This window comes from Talaromyces rugulosus, chromosome I (assembly GCF_013368755.1).
Source record: "Talaromyces rugulosus chromosome I, complete sequence".
In the NCBI taxonomy this organism is placed as follows: domain Eukaryota; kingdom Fungi; phylum Ascomycota; class Eurotiomycetes; order Eurotiales; family Trichocomaceae; genus Talaromyces; species Talaromyces rugulosus.
The window spans coordinates 6542245-6559643 of NC_049561.1; the positions used below are offsets into that span (position 1 = coordinate 6542245).

Below are 17399 nucleotides of genomic sequence, written 5' to 3' on the forward strand. Positions count from 1 at the left end.
CCATCTGGGGACGACCCCTCGATAGAACTGGGATTTTGACAGTTTTAGAAGGTTGTGAGATCACTGTAGTGGCGTTGACAGCTCAGGAAGCTTTACAATTGCCTAATCCGGAAGTAGCTTTGGGGGCACGCAGGCGCGCGCCGCGGACCTGTTCTAATTATAACCAGGTTGGTCATATTCGCACGTACTGTCCGAACAATTTAGTATAGAAATTATATAGTAAATGTGATAAACAGTAGCGTTTTGGTCAATGTAAGTCGATTTTACCGGTAGGGTGGCCCGGCAGGCTTATGTGGCCCGGGAGGGTTATAAAATACGTTATGTTTTAGGAGATAATAACATTTGAAGTTAGGTGAGTCACTTTCTTTGAGAGGATCTCAATTAGGAATGGCCGAGGTACTGGGGGCGTATTTACTGGCCAATCACGAGCACGAAACAATACTGATTATTCAGACATGTTGAACAGCTGGATTTATCTGTAGGATATAAAAATTTTATACCTGTTATAAACGGTTGTATATCTATAAGCTTCAAGTCATTATGTACTAGTATATATCTACAATATCAGTTGGTGTATACATGAAACGGACAGCACGTCAATATGTACTATCGAGCAGGCATCTCGGAAGGCAATCCAGTACCATCCAATTCAGCCGGAGGAATTGAACGACCGCCGTATAACTCAGCAGTCTGGTATGGTCCAGCAGGAGGAATTGAACGACTGTCGTATAGCTCAGCAGTCTGGTATAACCCAGCCACTGGTAATTCCGGAACTGCAGGAACTGCAGGAACAGGTTTAAAGCCAGTGCTCTCTCCCAGACCACTAGCTTTCGCTCTCTGTCGGTGGGTGAAAAACACTGCTGCTGCTATAATTGCGACTCCAAGAATCACTCCGACAACGATTCCGGCTATTGCTCCTCCACTGAGTCCGCTGTGCGAATTGCCGCTAACATTAGGAGTACTTGGGTTGGAGCCGGCGCCTAGAAAAAATTAGGTCAAGTTATAAAGATGAGAAATAACAAGTTCGTACCTGCAGATCCAGTAGTACTCGATGGGGTCGAGGTAGAGGTAGATGTAGATGTAGGAGCAGCAGCGGTCAGCGTCTGGTATGTACAACGTGGGGCGGTGGTCACATATGCTGGGTTTTTGGTAGCATACGAATCCGAGCCAAACAACAAGCAGTTTTTATTGTCCGAATCTGAGCTCTGCTCCGTATTGTTGCTCATCAACAGCGAGAGCTGCGTCGTGGTGTTGCACATTGAGTACATGCCATATTCTCCAAGCGTTGCATTCGTAATCAACCCCTCGCACAAACTCTGGTCTTCGAGACCGCAGACGTTTTGTACGATATCAGTATACGTTGTACTGTTGAGGTCAGGAAGCAATTGGCAGTAGCTTTGTTGCTGCAAACAGCTGCAATATTTAGCATCGGGCTGCGGGGGTAGGGTCGGTGATGCTTCCCAAGACCCCTTTGTGACTGCTGGACAAGAGGTTGGAGTGTTGGTGGGCGTGTATGATGCCGAATTTGTTGGGGATAGGGTTATGCTGGCGATTTGGCTTGAAAAGGACGAATACGCACTGCCCTTTTCGACCGATTGACCACTGGCGTTGACCAGTCCTAAAGTAGATTTGACGCATGAGCATTCTAAATTAAAGAAAGGGGAGAGCGGAATAAATACCATAAGCAGGCCCTGCATAGGTATACCAAATGCCACCTGACCAGTACGGGGTCATTTCAGAGCCGTAAAGCGCGGCTATACTGGTAAAGCTCGGCGATATCTGACAGCCGTACTGCGATATGAAGACTGGGACAGAATAGTCTTTAATCCAATCGGTCCATTGGTCATAACCACTGGTTTCCATGGTCGCGTTCCCGCACCATGAGTAGATAGATGCACCATAAATGTCAACCGAATCCGCGCTTTCACCGCAATTGAAGTAGGCCAGTGTCCCCGCCCCGGAGCTACCGGTAAATCCGGTATCGTCAATTCCAACTGGGATGTTTCTGTATCCTTTGCTCGCAATATAGGCCTTGACGTCTCGCACTGCTGCTTTGAAAAGCGGGACCGTCGCGGTGGAGTTGGCGCCCCCGATTGTCACCTCGTCGACGAGGAATGCGAGAATGTTGTTGTACTGAGCAAATGCATCGACGATATCGGTCTTTTCCGAGAAATCCTCTGTCGTCCAAGCCCCGTTGATGCCCGCCGTGTTCAATTCTCGCAGGTATGGGATCACGTAGATGCCGGCGTCCTGAAGCAGCCCCATGCAATAGTCGTGGTTCTGGGTCGCGTCTACATTGAAGACGGAGATGGTGTTAATTCCCAGTTCCTGGAAAATTGGTACATCGCGACTGCATGCCGTTTGCACCGCTAGATAGTCGGTTGTCGAGATGTCGATCGTGGCGAGGTCTCCTAAATACTTCTGGTATGCTAACCCTTTGATAAAACTGAAACACAAATTAGGTTTACTCTATTATATAGTTTCTTCGCACACAAGCTTACAACTGAGTGCCATTGGTCTTGTAAAAGAGTTTGGAGCCCTATCTTGTGATTTTAGCAAAACGCCCTTGCGATTCAGCCTAGGCTGATTTACCTGGATGACGATGGGATCAACGTCACAATACACCCCTGATACCAGAGCAAGAAGAAGCCATAACCTGAGCCTGGAGTACCACATCCTGTGCAACAAATGAGACCAAGAATGGTTCCCAGCACAGAGGTGTCAAGTAGCAAAAGCGATCGTTGCGTGGAAGACTCATGTTGACCTGTCGGCGCTAGGCAAAACCCACAATCAACGATGAATAATAACATAACACTACCACGGCAGTATTGCAGATGAGGCTTAGGGCCAAATACTATCTTGTACGTACGAGTCGTGAGCCCCTAACTAACAAACTTGGCGCGTTGCAGGATTCAGATATAAATACTGTTGGCTTGTTGGAAGGTTCCTATTCGCCGGGACCCGCAAGCCCCGGTCGTTAATTTCCTAGTTGGGACATAGTTTGTCCATAATTTTAATATCTAAAAAAAGATACAAATTTTGTATAGACATTTCTGATTGTTAGTAGTGCGTGCTTGGATTTTCCCCCTATGATTTGACAGACTTTTTACCATTTATTTGCGTTGCATTATAATCTATACTGCATGCATGTACTGCTAGATTGAGAATGAGTTCTTTAAGACTCTGTGCACTGTTTAAAGTAAAGAGCAGAGACAAGGAGTTAGAGAGCTGGAGTTGCTCAGTCTTAAATTAAACTTCATGCTTTAAAGGCAATATACTCTTCTTTTATTGCGAAGATATCCGCAGCCATATGAGCGAGAAACGACCTTAAGAGATGACTGCGTTCGGCCATTTCTTCCTCTCCAAGTTAGCTATGCCGTGCTGCGGTCTCCCATTCTTCCTATGCCTTTAAAATCATGACAAGAAAAGAATACTAAATAGAATAGATACTAATATATCATCATCTTCTTTGCTTATAGGTGTGCCAAAGAGCTTTGAGTAAACAAGAGTTTACCAGATTAGCCTTGCTCGTGTATACAGCCGGTTTCTTTAAAAATGTGAGCGTTTAAGAGATAAAGATAACCTAGATCTGACCGATGTTATAACTATCAGATATTGGCTGTAGGCTATTGAGTGAGTCGTTCTAGGATAATCGGTTTAACGTACTTATTGACCTCCTCATATAGGAATCACAAATATCCTGCACAGCAAGTCTCAAGTGCTTAGAACAGGATGAAATATTGACGCCTGTAGATTGACTACCTGGTCTGTTGGTGCAATATAAAACGAAGACCGTACGAGTAGCTGTTGAAAAGCGGGGTGGTTGCATTGTACCACGATTCGGCCAATTTTGACAGCGACGAGCAGATTTGGCAATGACAGATCCCGTTACGCAGGTATATCCCCATGATCCATAAAAGCCCCTATATATAAAACGATCTCAGTCATGACCACGGCTCCATACAACCATGTGACCATTTTACCCTCATTGTTTCGAGGTTTATAGGATTTTTTATGCGTATGATTGTTATCATGTGTTCTAGTTTAGTAGTGTTAAGTGTGTCTTCAGCTGGCAAGGGACAATGCTACACATATAAATTATCATATCACATTCAAAATCTCTAAAATTTTAGCATATTCAGAATTATTCAAGCATGAATAGTTATTGGCACGAGCAAGAATGGCTTCTATTGAGTGTGGAGTACAGTTAGCAAGAATCTTTGTTATTATCAAGGGGGTTGGTCTTGTCCAAAGCATGCATTGCCCGGTCAATACTGTTGTTTATACACAATCCACCAGTTAACCAAGGCTCCACCCATTGTTATATTTCCTTCAGACCATCCACTCTCATCTTTTTTCCCCCTCATAATCTCCATATCTCTTGATGCCCCCTTTAGTATCACCTGCAATTTTGCCTGACAACCTCATCTTGTTTTCTCCCATTACCAGCCTAACATCCTGAGATCTTCTGCAGTTTTGTCTGTTCCTCTCATCTGTTTTCCTAGCCTGCCCATCTTCTTGAGACCTCCAATATATTCTGCGGTTTTGTCTGCCTTCATCACCGCTCTCATCTAATACCGCACGATGACTACTGATTCATCAGCAAACCCATTCAGCAGCCTTCAGCTTGCTGAATGGACTCACTCGCACGAAACTACTAGACGGGGCTAGCGTCGTTCTTTGGACATAGAGGCAAACCCAATCCCCGATCTCGCCTCAGCCGCCTTGGAGGGAGGTTTGGTGTTTGTGGCGATAGTCGACCTCGCCAACCTCAACCCCTATTGGGGCACATGGTTTTTTAGGCGCCAGCTATCATGCTTCAACAAGGGTAGCCAGCTAGTAGGAGCCGAGCTTCCGGGCAGGAGGTGACTCAAAAAGTCGACAAATTGCTTTTGGCTTGAGAGGATGCTGGCTTTCCTTGGACTGTCCAGGTGCCTCCACACTCGGTGGATGGTGGCGAAGTCATCTCCAAACGAGCTGCTCTGTTTAGCAGTAGCGTCGTTATATCGGAGTCGAGTGCAGGTCAATGGGTGCTGGTCCAAGAACTCCGTGGAGTAAAAAAACTCCACAGGCCACATCGTGGACTAAGCATGTCGGTATAGTTTAGTATAAGATAAAACTTGTTATACGGGGGCATACCCGGTTGTCCTCGAGAAAGCCATCTTTCTTGAACAACCCGGTGATGGAGTTGATAGGCCGCTGGTTCATTCTGAGCACGGCAGCGCGCCAATGCTGCCCACAGTCCAAGGTGATGCTGGGAGGAGGGGAGATATTGATGAGATCTATGACCAGAAGTTCTCTGGGGTCCGACGTGGTGTAGTTCTTTGATTTTTGGATGCCATCGGCATCCAGCCCTGAGATTACGGCCTGCAGCACTTCCATCGATGCACTTGTCCTACACCTGTTCGCGACATCATATCGGCGGTCGCTTTTGCCTAGTTGGTCCACAAGGGCATCGACGTGTCGGTCGATGGTCGACCGATTGGCGTCGTAGAGAAAATGGTCGCCCATCCTTGGGGCAGAACAACTCTTGTAGCGAGCCAGCTGACAAGAGCGTTCGCTTGTCACTACCCTCGACCGTTCTTTGACCTTATGGACGCCGTCGGCGGGTGGTTTGCCACTCACTTCGACGACATCCATACTGTCATTGGCGCCGAGGATAGGACCTACCTCATTAAGAAGTCGACCCATTTTGCCAAGGCAGACATGGTTGCTCTGTTCTTTCCTGTTTGTGAAAAGCATTTCCACATATCCAGTTCGTTGCTCGCTGTTTTTGATTGGCGTGATATTTGGCGTCGCCTGGATGGAGTCTTGGAGGATCTTGTCGATCCATTGGATGATCTCTCGTTTCTGCGAGACCCATTTGTAGGTATTCGTAACGAAGAGCGGAGTGTCTTCGTTAATGTGGACGAAATTAGTCTCTCAGCTTCTATCGTCGAATGGCATTCTCGTTATTGCAAAGCCATTGCAACAAATGGTAGCATGTCCGTTCGATAGCCAGATTAATCCTGATTATCTCCTGATCTGTTAGCAATAGGGTCTCTCTGAGATTTTGCTGCACTCTATTCCTCCCTACTCCGTATGGTCTTGTCAAGTCCGATCGACCGAAGTCATTGAGCCCTAATCTTCCCTCTACCCTAGCTCTTTCCCGCCATCCAATCATCTCTTTCTACATCAGTTCCATCAAGGGGACATCATCACGAGCCTTATCAGCTCAGAATTGTCTTTCAAAAACTCTTCCCTTACGCGGTGCTTCGTGCTGAAAGCTCCTCTGTGTTTAACCCCTACCCCGAAAACGCAAGAGTTTTGTTCGTTTATTTTTTTTGGCTTCACTCGTGAAGTTGCGTTTGAAGTTTCAAAGAACTTCAGCCAGGACATCTTCTTTGCTTGGCACTTCATTTCCCTCACTGAAAATCCGAATCGAAAACAAAATGTCATCACGAAAACGGACCTAGGATGGCCTTTCTGTGACCGAGAATGAGTTTACTCTGTTTCGCGCGCACATCGACAAAGTGCTAGTCGTGGTGGATACATCTCAGGATCTCATAAATTTAGTATCCGATCATCGTGAGGCTACTAAAAAGTTCAAGATCGTTTCAGACTTCGTCCAGGAGCTCAAAAGTGTCACCTGGCCGCCGCCTCTAAACTCACCACTGCAGAGGACGCTGCATATGCGGTACAAGTCACCTACACTCGAAATGACCCAGTACATCTGTGGGTACCTCGAGATACTGATGAGGTATCTGATTGTCAACTATCACACCACATTGGCCAGTGCTAGATTAGTGTATCATGATTCATTTCATACCGGAAAATGTACCGTTCCATGGCCTTGCCATGACCTTCAAAAATCCGTCACGTCACGAACTCGGTTACACATAAGTAACCGTAACGAATGTCGTGACGTGAACAAATTTCTTTACGTAGCAACATGAAATAATATCCCATACTAATCGCTATTAGTAAAAAAAGATGTAGAATGGTAATTTGGCAGTAACGTCATACGTGACACTAACAACTAACTAGGCACTCTGCTGCTTGTGTACATTAAGATTCTATCCTAAACGCGTCCCTTAAGACGCATAGATTTTCTTCTGCGTTGTCTTTGGGCCTGGACAAAGCTTCTTTGGCCATGAGGGTGCCACGTAGTTCGTATCACCTTGGCGGTCAACTTGCAAAGCTGATTGTCTAGTCTTCAGCTGCGCCTTTGAAAAGGCCAGCCGAGAATGGTGCGACGCCAATTCTGTGTCTAGACCGCATCGTATGCATCGCTCATGCAATAGTGGGAAATCAGTCAACTGTCATTGGATGGGACTTTTATTTTAGATTTGTTTTCATAACAAGTGATCATCTACGTTTGTTAACCTGCAGGTATCTCGGAAACCCCGCAGTCGACGTTGCTAGCTCCAATGTTGGTCCTACGTATGTAGGTGCAATCACCAATGGTTCATAGCTTAAGAAGCCAGATAAATAAATGGTGCGTGTCTACCAAAATCAACAGCTTCTTGGCTCCCTCGAACCGACGGTTCATTATTGAATAACTGCTACAGTATCTTGCGGCATCATGTCATCCTCTATTCCACAGCCTCCTGGCCTGCCTTTTATAGGGAATGTTCTCGACATCAACTCGAATGACACCTGGGGTTCATTGAAAAAGCTTGCCGATAAATATGGTAAGTTCCTATGCAGTTCTGATGCCTGTGGGGTAAGTGGTTGAGTTTTTCTGCTAGGACCCATTTTCAAGATCAACGTCCTTGGAAAACAGATCGTTATAGTTGCAAATGCCGCTCTTGCCGAAGAAGTATGCGATGTGAAACGCTTTCGGAAATACACGCAGGCTCCTCTCATCTTAGAATTGCGTAAAACCGTCCACGACGGCCTCATCAGCGCCCATGACGACGAGCCCAACTGGGGGATATCTCATCGGATCATGGCGCCCTTTGTCAGTCCGTCGTATGACGAGACAAGGGTCACGGACATACAAGATGTGGCATCAGATCTCACTAAGAAGTGGACATCAAACCCATCTCAACGTGTCGATCTCACAGCCGATCTGCAACTTTTTGACATGCAAGCAGTCATATATGCCCTCTTTGGTCAGCGGTACAACCTCGTGAATGGCCAAGGACCGCATGTTGTAGAGTCGCTGGTCCGAATTAGTTGGGAAATTCTTAAGCGTTCCTCAAGACCAAAGCTGATCAACTGGCTTTACTACGATCGTGTATACGCTGAATATATTCGCGAGTTTCGCCAGATTGGATCTGACCTGATTGCTGCGAAGAAAACGGAACAGAGTCCCAAACAAGATCTGCTATACGGTCTTCTCTTCAACAAAGATCCTCAAACAGGTGAATCACTTGATGAGGAGAAAGTTATTGACGCGATACTCACCCTATTGATCGGCGCAATTACAAACACTGGTCTCATGTCGTCTGCACTATACTACTTGATTACGAATTCAGAAAAAATGGCCAAAGCCCGCGAAGAAATTGACCGCGTTGTGGGTACCAAACCCAGAATAGCTGTTGATGATCTGTCCCGGTTACCATATCTCGAAGCCATCTTAAGAGAGACCGTACGCCTGTCTGCACCCGCCCCTGGGTTTATTGTCCAGCCTGTACCATCAGACAGTCCGGCAAATATCCAACTTGCAGGTGGAAAATACGAGATATCTGGAAAGCAGCCAGTGATGGTAATCCTGCAAGCTATAAACCGCGATCCAGCTGTTTTCACGGACCCAGAGGCCTTCCAACCAGAACGGATGCTCGGCGAAGCGTACGAAAAATTACCACCTGGAGCCAGGAAGGGATGGGGGAATGGTAAACGCCGTTGCTTCGCTCCGAGATTTGCCTGGCATTTATCAATGATTACCCTGATTTATGTGCTGAGGAGTGTAGACCTCCGGATAGCAGATGAGAACTACGAACTGAGATACGCTGGAAAAGAGCTGGTCTCAAGCATTCAGGCACCAGTAGGCTTGTTTGTTACGGTTGGACCTCGGATGAGCTCAGAAAATGATAAATGATAATAATCATCACTTGACAAACTGCTAGTTGTTTTAGTATCGATATAATTGTTTTCCTAATAATTTCTACCTCATAATGCCTTGTTTTCAACCTGCATATTAATATCAAGAAAATTCGACCCGCCAATTCTCTAATAATAACTCCCCGCGCTTTCAGTCTGGGGTGTGCCCCTGTTCGTATATTTTGATGTGCTTACTACGTTACTAATCTCTTATACCTCAAAATAAGCTACTAAGCAGCCTTTGAAATAAACCATTTAGGCAGGTAGAGACTGTAGACGACGGTATATTAACGTTTAGAGTCCAAGGTATTCAATGTTTTTGGAAAAAACTATTTGAATGTTATTTACGTATCTATGTGGATACTTATTTTCACGTGTATTTCTGATAGACTTTGTGTTTTGTGTAAAATCTAATCCAGACAACACGTAGCTCGATTAATAATAATTTTCCATTAAACATTCATCTTGGTGAGAGTCTTCTTGAGCTTCCAGATGCCAAAAAGCATATGATCAAGCATTGATAAAACTCAAAACTTGTTTCACAAAACCATCAGGGTTCTCTTCAGCCAGATAATGTCCGCTGTTTTCCACAGTACCAACTTTTGGGTCAATGTACATTTCGCTAGCCATAAAATTTGAACTTGGCGCAGCCCAGCTTTGGTCCCCGGAAAGAATCATGTTGCGGACAGCCACTTTCCCATTTTTGTCACGCCACTCCTTGTTATGTTGAGCGTCGAGTTCAAAGACGCTGTATGTGAAAAATGCACAGCGCAGTGCATCTGGCATTGAGTACTGCATTGTGTAAAACTCGACCACGTCTGGGGTAAAGACGGCTTGGTTTTGGGTCAGCCGGTCGAAGAAATGCTTCAGGTACATCTTCTCTTTTCCTGTGACTAATGCTACAGCAATCTCGGGATTGTGACCCTGAAAATCAAAATGCCAGTGTGTTTTCGAGTGTTTTAGTTCATCGTACAGTGCTGTTCCTGGAAGAGGACACTCCCCCCATACAATACTGGCCACATGCTCAGAAAACTGCGCGACGTAGGCGTGGGCAATCATACCGCCAATATCATGCCCAACCACATGAATCTTCTCTTTTATTCCGACATGTTCCGTGATGAGTTTGAACAAATCACTCGCAATCTCCTTTTTGGTAAAAGCAGACACAGGTAACAGAGGATGAGACGAAAACCCATGGCCACGATAGTCGGGGACGACAACGTGATATCCAGCTGAAGCAAGCGGCTTGATTACGTGTCGGAATTGGTAAGAAGTCTGAGGAAAGCCGTGAATGAGAAGGATTGTTCCCTTTTTCTTTTTGTCTCCTCCTAAAGGATGTGCTTCCATGTAGAATATACGGATTTCCGCATCAAGGAATGCCTGGCGATGGAATATCTCGACGTCACTAGAGGCCATTGTAAATGTTTCTTGTATGATTGGTAAGTTCAATTGAAATAGCCCTTGACTTATGGAGTGAAGATAATGTTGGATACATGTTCGATATTTGACTATCAATAGTATTTTAAGTATCAACCAAACCATCAAGTCCAAGTTAATTCTAGAGTGGCCCGTTGACAAATCGACACTCGGAAACCATAAACCGTACTTCAATAAGCGATATCATTTCAAAATACAATTATTAATAGCGGAACGAGCTGCGCCAGCTGGCGATTGGACTGCTAAACGCATCATGACGCTGTTCGCGGCATGCTAGTACATTGGTGACGTAGCCGCCGCAGGGTTGTACTATGTATTATTAATTATCAAGCCAGGTGGTTTTAATACTAGCAGTAGGCCTCGTAAAGACCAAGAAATCAATTGCCATGGTTGTGTGGTTGAGTGACAATTCTGGCTAAAATCATTGTATTTATCCGGATACTACGTTTACAAGGTCAGGTTCCCCTATCTTTCTACACGGAAATGGTTCTAGATAATACTGAATATCAATTTAGATATAGTCTGATTAGGAAACCCTCCTACTAGGAAGAAACCCACTCCAGGAAAGACCTATGCTTTCGAAATTCAACGATGAGAAGAGAGACTATATGACTCCACCCTACTTCACAAAAAAAAAAAAGAAATGAACAATCACAAGACATGAGAAATAATACAATAAAATAAATAAATATAATACACGATCATTCAAATCCCAGGCAAAATTAAAAGAAAAGAAAAGGAAAGAAAAAGAGTAGCTCGAAAGAAAAACAACCCTATCCGATTTAGCTCAGCGCCTCCCATGCGTTGAAGATCTTCCTAGTAGAAGACTTTTCCGTGGTATTTCTTTCTTTCTCTCTTTCTTTTTTTTGATTATCCCTCACATGTCCAACGTACAAATTAATCACCGTTTTTTTCTGATTTAGAAGTCTTCGTCTTCCTTTTCACCTTTATGCTGATCAGTCTGTGAGCGCTTGGGACCGCCGCTAAAGTCGACTCTCAGACGGCGGCCATGGGGCGCCTTGCTGGCGAGGACTTCAGCAGCAACCTGAGCGCTGGCGACATCCAGGAAGTCGGCATGCGCAAAGCCTCTGGGCTGGCCAGTCTTGCGGTCGACGGCGACACGCACATCGATGACGTTGCGAACGCTCTTGAAGATGTCATTGAGCTCACGATCGGTCAGGTCAAACGCCAAGTTTCCGACGAAAAGGGTTCGGGAAGGAGGACGGGTTGGCTTCGCATCCGAGGCTTGGAACGTGCCCGAGGCATATTGGACAATTGTGCGGCGTCCTTCGTAGAATGCCTGGTTCATTCCGGCGATGGCGCGCGCTGCGCTGTCTACCGATTCGAAGGTGACGTAGCCGAATCTAAATTTCAGTTGTCAGTTTCATGCGTCAAATGTAACGAATCAAAGAAGAAAGCCCAAGTGCTTACCCCTTGCTCAGGCCACGGCCATCATGGATGATCTTCGAGTGCATGACGACACCGTACTCGCTCATGCGCTCCTTCAGGTCCTCTGCAGTTACGTCGAAGAAAAGATTGCCGACATAAACAGACTCCTTGGGAACAAATCTGTGCTCCTCAAAGGGTACAACGGGCGTAGGAACGTCGTTGGAGAGATCCCCAGTGTCCGTCTCGGTTTCTTCATAACGAGCAGCTTCTCCCATGGTACTTTGCTGCTCATGGGCAGATGAGATGGCGTGCTCCAAGGTGCTCTCTTCGTCAGCATTGTCGGCAGATTTGGGCAAGTCCTCCTCCTTGTTCTCGGTGCTGTTCCATCGTCGCTGGACTGGGAACGACAGCAGAGTGGCGCGGTTCAAGCGGACAGGGCTGGGGGTAATCGATGTGATTGACCTCGACTGAGAGAAGACAGTGGCTGATCTGGTGGTCAAAAAGCGGCGCGCAGCCGGTCGAAGAGCAGAAAACCTAGTTCGCAGATATGATGAGCTTGATAAATCCCGGATCACGGAAGCTGTGGTAAACTAACATTCTGAAGAAATCGATTGTTGATTAAAACAAAAAGAAAGCAAGTTGTCGTAAATAACGAAGAAACCCCAAACTTATATTAAAAAGAAGAATTAAATGAAAGGAAGAAACTGGCAATTAGAAATTGATATTAAACAGTTGTCAGTGTCAGGCTTGATGCTGCTGGAAAAGTTCGTCTGGCAAATTGTTTATCGCCGCTATCCGCAACTGCGCTAGCCCCGATCTAGCCAAGCTCTACACGTGATCCCCCTTTGCAGAATAAATCACATGACCTTATCATAACTTTTCCAAATTAAGTAATTAACCAGCTTCAACATCATTTAATATTATGGCACTTAACAATTCACTGTCCACAATTTCAAGCTACATACACAAAGCACAAATCATCAACACAGGACATAAATCGGGTGACGGCCAAATAAACTTTTCAAATAATGTACAAAAAACGGTACTTTAGGTGGAGATTGTTCCGTAACAAAAATCACAACCGCATCTTTGCAACTCCAGGCATTGTTCCAGCAGCTACTATCATTCCACATATCCATCGATAAAAAACGGTCCGTTAACGAAAGGCAGATTGGGGTATCAAACATAATGGCATCCCTCCCTTCAAAAACCAAAAAAAAAAAAAAAAAAAAAAAAAAACCAACAAGACTGGCCCAAAATCTAAACCCCAGGTAGCTCCGAAACAACTCTCAAAAAAAAAAAAAAAGTTACTGCTGTTGCTGTTGTTGTTGGCTCTGCGGGCTAGATTTGTTGCTATTCGGGCCGGCCATGAAGGTTCCTGGTGCAGATGGATCGAATACCATGCCAGTGTCCGAGGGAAGTACGCCAGGTAGCCGATTGCGCATTCGAACGCCATCCAGTGGTGGGGGGTTTGTTGGTTGGCTGATCGCTCCGGGAGACTGTTGTGTAATGTCGAGCATCGGCCATAGTGTGTTGGGGTTGTCTAGGGTAGAATTGCCGATATAGCTATCCCAGGCGTCCTGTAATTTTATTAAATGAAAGAACTTAAAAAGAGACTCATCAACTTACCCAATCAAGTTGCATCTCTGGCACCTGCCCAAACATGCCAAACGGAGAAGTCAGCGCCAAAGGATCTGCAGCAAAGCCCGCCGACGGGAGAGACGAGTCTATGCCAGTGAAGCTGGCGGTCCCTGGATGTTGAGGGCTCATTCCGCTGCTCAACAAGCCAAGGGTCATCGCGGCGTTTTGCTTTTCATCAGGGACCTCTAGTAGAGTCGGGTTTGTAGTATCAGTGTTCGCCGGCTGTGGTGAGAAGGTCAGCTTGGCAAGCATGACTCGCAAGACTCCCGAGGCCTTGTATGCTTCCATGGATTTGTCTTTCTGGTCGGTCCAGATTTGGTGGGCTTTCTGAATAGCTTCAAGCATCTCGTCCCGCCTTTCTCGGCCCCAGGTATACAGGTCACCAGATGGCCGCCCAGCGGCCTGCAGTTGCAGCCCATGGTAAAGATCAAGACAAATAATCGTAGCAGCAAGCAAGAAGTTGTTATTTGTGATGGAGTTCTCGCTACTTTGTGTGCGCAGGCGTCCGTTCGAGCCCGACTCCTGGTGAAGTATGGATTGATATTGCAGGAGTTCCATCGACGAGTCGATGCAAGTGCGGCGAGAATGTGTGAATCTAGGGTTGCTCCTAGCACGAGCGATATATTGTCGGTGAAGGACACATTGTGCTTTATGGTACACGCTTTGAATCTGGTGTGTGTTAGAAATGCACAAAGAAGAACAAGGCAACAGAACCACTTACATGAAATCTCGAGGCTATCAAATCCGCTGGGTCATTTTGACATTCGGACATTGGACGAACTCTTAAATGATCAGGAATCAAATCTCGGGCGCGCCGCAGTTCCGTGTCGATCTCCATCGCGGTCTCATATGGTGCATTCGTGACGGCAGAAGTATGCTCAATGACACGACCAAAGGTGAAGGACAAGCGAGCTTTCGCTATCAAGTACGACATAGGTGTGGCTTCGTCGTTTGGTCGTGGAGGCGGAAGCTCCTTACTGTCTTGATCAAAGTCTTCGTCATATAGGTTTCGTGGGATTTCCGTGTCACTGTCACCGGTTCGCAACATGCTAGGCATGCCAACCTGAAACGAGAAGAGAAGGTCTGCTTGTCTGACAACTGACCACACGCGTCGTCGTATCTCGCCTTGGTAAGGTGTGATGTTCGGAAACATTTTGGAGTCTCGATGGTATCCCATGCGCATTGCTAATCGCGTGATTATACCGACCATGATCCATACCGAAATATCTGCATCTTTCGTCTGATTGAAGTCGCCGTGGAGGTGAAGAATCAAAGTCTCAATGAGGTACGGATAAGGTTTCGTATAATCAGCCAAAATTAGACATTGCGACATCAGGTGACGGAAATTCCTCGCCATATCAAGAGACTTTCCTATGAACTCTGGCGGCTCATCCCCATCGCGATGATATGACAGCATAGCCAATCGCATCATGGCATAAAGCATACCAATCCAGACAGGGCAGGAGGCAGATGGATCTTTCCAGTGTTCATTATACTTTTCAAAGTCAGTTGATTTATCCAAATGTATCTTAAAAATGACATACCTCTTTTTGGAAAGTTGGAACGTGAATAATATCTACTCCCTATTAGTTTTTTTTTCTCTCTCTCCCAAGCTACTGTAGGTATCAAACTTACGAGTTGCCGGGCTATAAGTGTTGAAATAACGGGCAATCAACATATCCGTCGTATATCTTGATGGGAAGGGAGCCATAATTTCTGCTTTGCTCGGACACTTGGTTGACCCAAACAATAACATAGATGTATCCTCTTCTGGTTTCGAAGCCTTTAATCGTTGGGCCTGCTCCTCGTACTGCTTTTTATGGCTCGAGAAAAATTGACGGACTTCCGCGATCTTCTCAGAGTTAGCAAAAAGAAGTTCAAACCAAAACAGCACAAGCTTACATCATTCAATACAGAGGCCCAGTGAGCTTCGCTGATGTACATTGACTTGTTGTTGTCCATTTTCATGACACCAAAAGACTTGGTAACGGCCTCTGTATCGCTCTCCTCCAGTCCATCTGCTTCATCCTCGAGCTCGAGATCCTGAGAAGTCTGCGCAGAACCAATGCTGTCGTTGCCGGAAATGGCAGCCACTGCAGCGGCAGGCCCGGCTGATTGCGACCCATTGGTCATAAGTGACAGAACCAGGCTTTCCAGTCTGTCTATTCTGTTCTGCATATCGTCAGGCGAGCTAGAGGCGCTTTGCGTCAACGAGTTCTTCTTTCGAGAACCGGGCTGAGCATATGAGCATGAGCTAGCATCTCCTCTCTTCACACAGTTTTCACAGGGATTAGAGCGGTTGCATTTTAGCCTGCAGGCAATGGTCAGTCCGGGATACCATAAAAACAAAGGTGTGAAACTGACTTTCTCTGTCGGCAGGGAGCGCAGGAAAGCGGAACTCTGTTTCTCTTCCTGACCACCCTGTACTGACCCTCGGGTGAATGCCCGGCCACACTCGACGAGGTAGAAGGGGGGGTTGGCGTCATGTTGCAATATCAAAGGCTTTTTCAACAGCGGGTGTTTATCGTGTAAGACCTCTCAGTACCGATAGAGTACGGATGGTAAGGTGTGCTTGTGAAAGCAAGAGAGCGACGCGACGGAGTTCACAGCCCCGCTCGCTTCGATGGTATATACGTATTGTGAATCAACCTGAAAACTCGAGGTAGCCAGATTCTCTCAGCTCCAACCAGCGCGTGCTAGCCAACTATCCAGCTCTTTCTGCTGCTCTCTTCAAGCCGGTCCCAGATAAGGTTTCCTGATGGCGACAGCGGACGATGTGACCCGGGCGTCTTCTCCAGGCTTAAACGAACGAGCCACAGCACACTTCGCAAACGGAGCCACCGGAGGTCTGGCGGGGATCGGATAGACGGGAAAAAGCTTTTCTAGCAGGAAACCCAGGTCGCTCAACCCAGTCTTCTCTGTGTGCGAATGGCCGCTGGTAATAGTGGGGTCGGATTAGCAGTGGACGTTCTTTTCGCGGTGTCGGGTGAGGATTCGGTTTCAGCGATGGCCGGGGGATCGGGGGGTGTCGCTTGAGATTCCGTACAGGGAGATTGTTGATATTTTCGCGATGACAGCAGACGGAGCGCAGCCGATGGGATTTGCCCGGGAAAGCGAGAAAGGGGACCGAAGACTCTTTAAATAAGATGGAGGAGCTGCTGATCGACTTATCGCCCTAGTCCGGCTGTTCGCCGCCTGGTCGCTCTGGGTCGCCGTAGAGCGGCCAAAAAAGGTTTAAACTTGAGTATTGTGCTGGTGTGCACGTTCGTTTTTTATTTATTTGTTTTTATTTTTTGGCTATTTGAAACCTAATTGCCTAGTACGGGCATTGAAGATACGCGAAAAGAGCAGCTATTCTGCAGTGCGTATAGCATGGGTCTCCCCTCACCAAGCGCCGATCAACTCTCCTCTATCACGGACGCAGAAACAGCATACTCGGTGCTAACAACTAAGTTTTTATCATGTATTCCAATCTATTATCTATTAAGGTAGAGGCTGACAGGCCGGAGTGGACGCAGGCGCATTCGATTGCGAGAGAAGCAGTATTATCAGATAGAATCATGTATCATGATCAATTGATAGTGTGCGACGTTCAGTGGCTCGACAAGCATAATTCGTTCTAGAGATCAGCAATGAATTCAGAGAAGGGCCTGTGAATGTTCTATCCATTATTGGATAGCTCTAATCTAGAGCTATTTATAATAATAGACAAGTAAAGGCAGCTTGGGAGTTGTCGAGAAGCCATGACGAAATGCCGATCTCTTCCGCACGTGGCTAGCCGAATATCACATGATCTGCAACCATGTGATCAGCGTGGCATTGTCTTTACTGTCTGTATGCGCGATGATAAAGCATGCTCCAGCACTATCGCTGATTGGCAGGTTTAGTATGAGTCATAAGCAATC

The 17399-nt window shown here is 46.3% G+C and overlaps 5 protein-coding genes across 5 annotated transcripts; 1 reads left to right on the plus strand and 4 right to left on the minus strand.

Moving 5' to 3' along the window:
* Positions 1-606: 606 nt before the first annotated feature.
* On the minus strand, positions 607-2676 carry TRUGW13939_02240 (uncharacterized protein; the record flags this gene model as incomplete). The annotated part of the gene is made up of 5 exons (XM_035485434.1): positions 607-980; positions 1031-1618; positions 1680-2446; positions 2502-2539; positions 2593-2676. 5 exons carry the CDS (start codon positions 2674-2676, stop codon positions 607-609), a joined length of 1851 nt encoding a protein of 616 aa, XP_035341327.1.
* Positions 2677-4778: 2102 nt separating this feature from the next.
* On the minus strand, positions 4779-5691 carry TRUGW13939_02241 (uncharacterized protein; the record flags this gene model as incomplete). Its single annotated transcript, XM_035485435.1, has 2 exons — positions 4779-5084; positions 5140-5691. The coding sequence occupies 2 exons, from the start codon at positions 5689-5691 to the stop codon at positions 4779-4781; spliced, it is 858 nt and encodes a 285-aa protein (XP_035341328.1).
* Positions 5692-7564: 1873 nt separating this feature from the next.
* On the plus strand, positions 7565-9025 carry TRUGW13939_02242 (uncharacterized protein; the record flags this gene model as incomplete). The annotated part of the gene is made up of 2 exons (XM_035485436.1): positions 7565-7673; positions 7731-9025. The coding sequence occupies 2 exons, from the start codon at positions 7565-7567 to the stop codon at positions 9023-9025; spliced, it is 1404 nt and encodes a 467-aa protein (XP_035341329.1).
* A 512-nt stretch (positions 9026-9537) lies between these two features.
* Positions 9538-10443, minus strand: TRUGW13939_02243 (uncharacterized protein; the record flags this gene model as incomplete). Its single annotated transcript, XM_035485437.1, has 1 exon — positions 9538-10443. One exon carries the CDS (start codon positions 10441-10443, stop codon positions 9538-9540), a length of 906 nt encoding a protein of 301 aa, XP_035341330.1.
* A 940-nt stretch (positions 10444-11383) lies between these two features.
* Positions 11384-15980, minus strand: TRUGW13939_02244 (uncharacterized protein; the record flags this gene model as incomplete). Its single annotated transcript, XM_035485438.1, has 10 exons — positions 11384-11828; positions 11896-12443; positions 12720-12729; positions 13165-13433; positions 13483-14163; positions 14216-14989; positions 15039-15070; positions 15130-15346; positions 15397-15805; positions 15859-15980. 10 exons carry the CDS (start codon positions 15978-15980, stop codon positions 11384-11386), a joined length of 3507 nt encoding a protein of 1168 aa, XP_035341331.1.
* Between the last annotated feature and the right edge of the window lie 1419 nt (positions 15981-17399).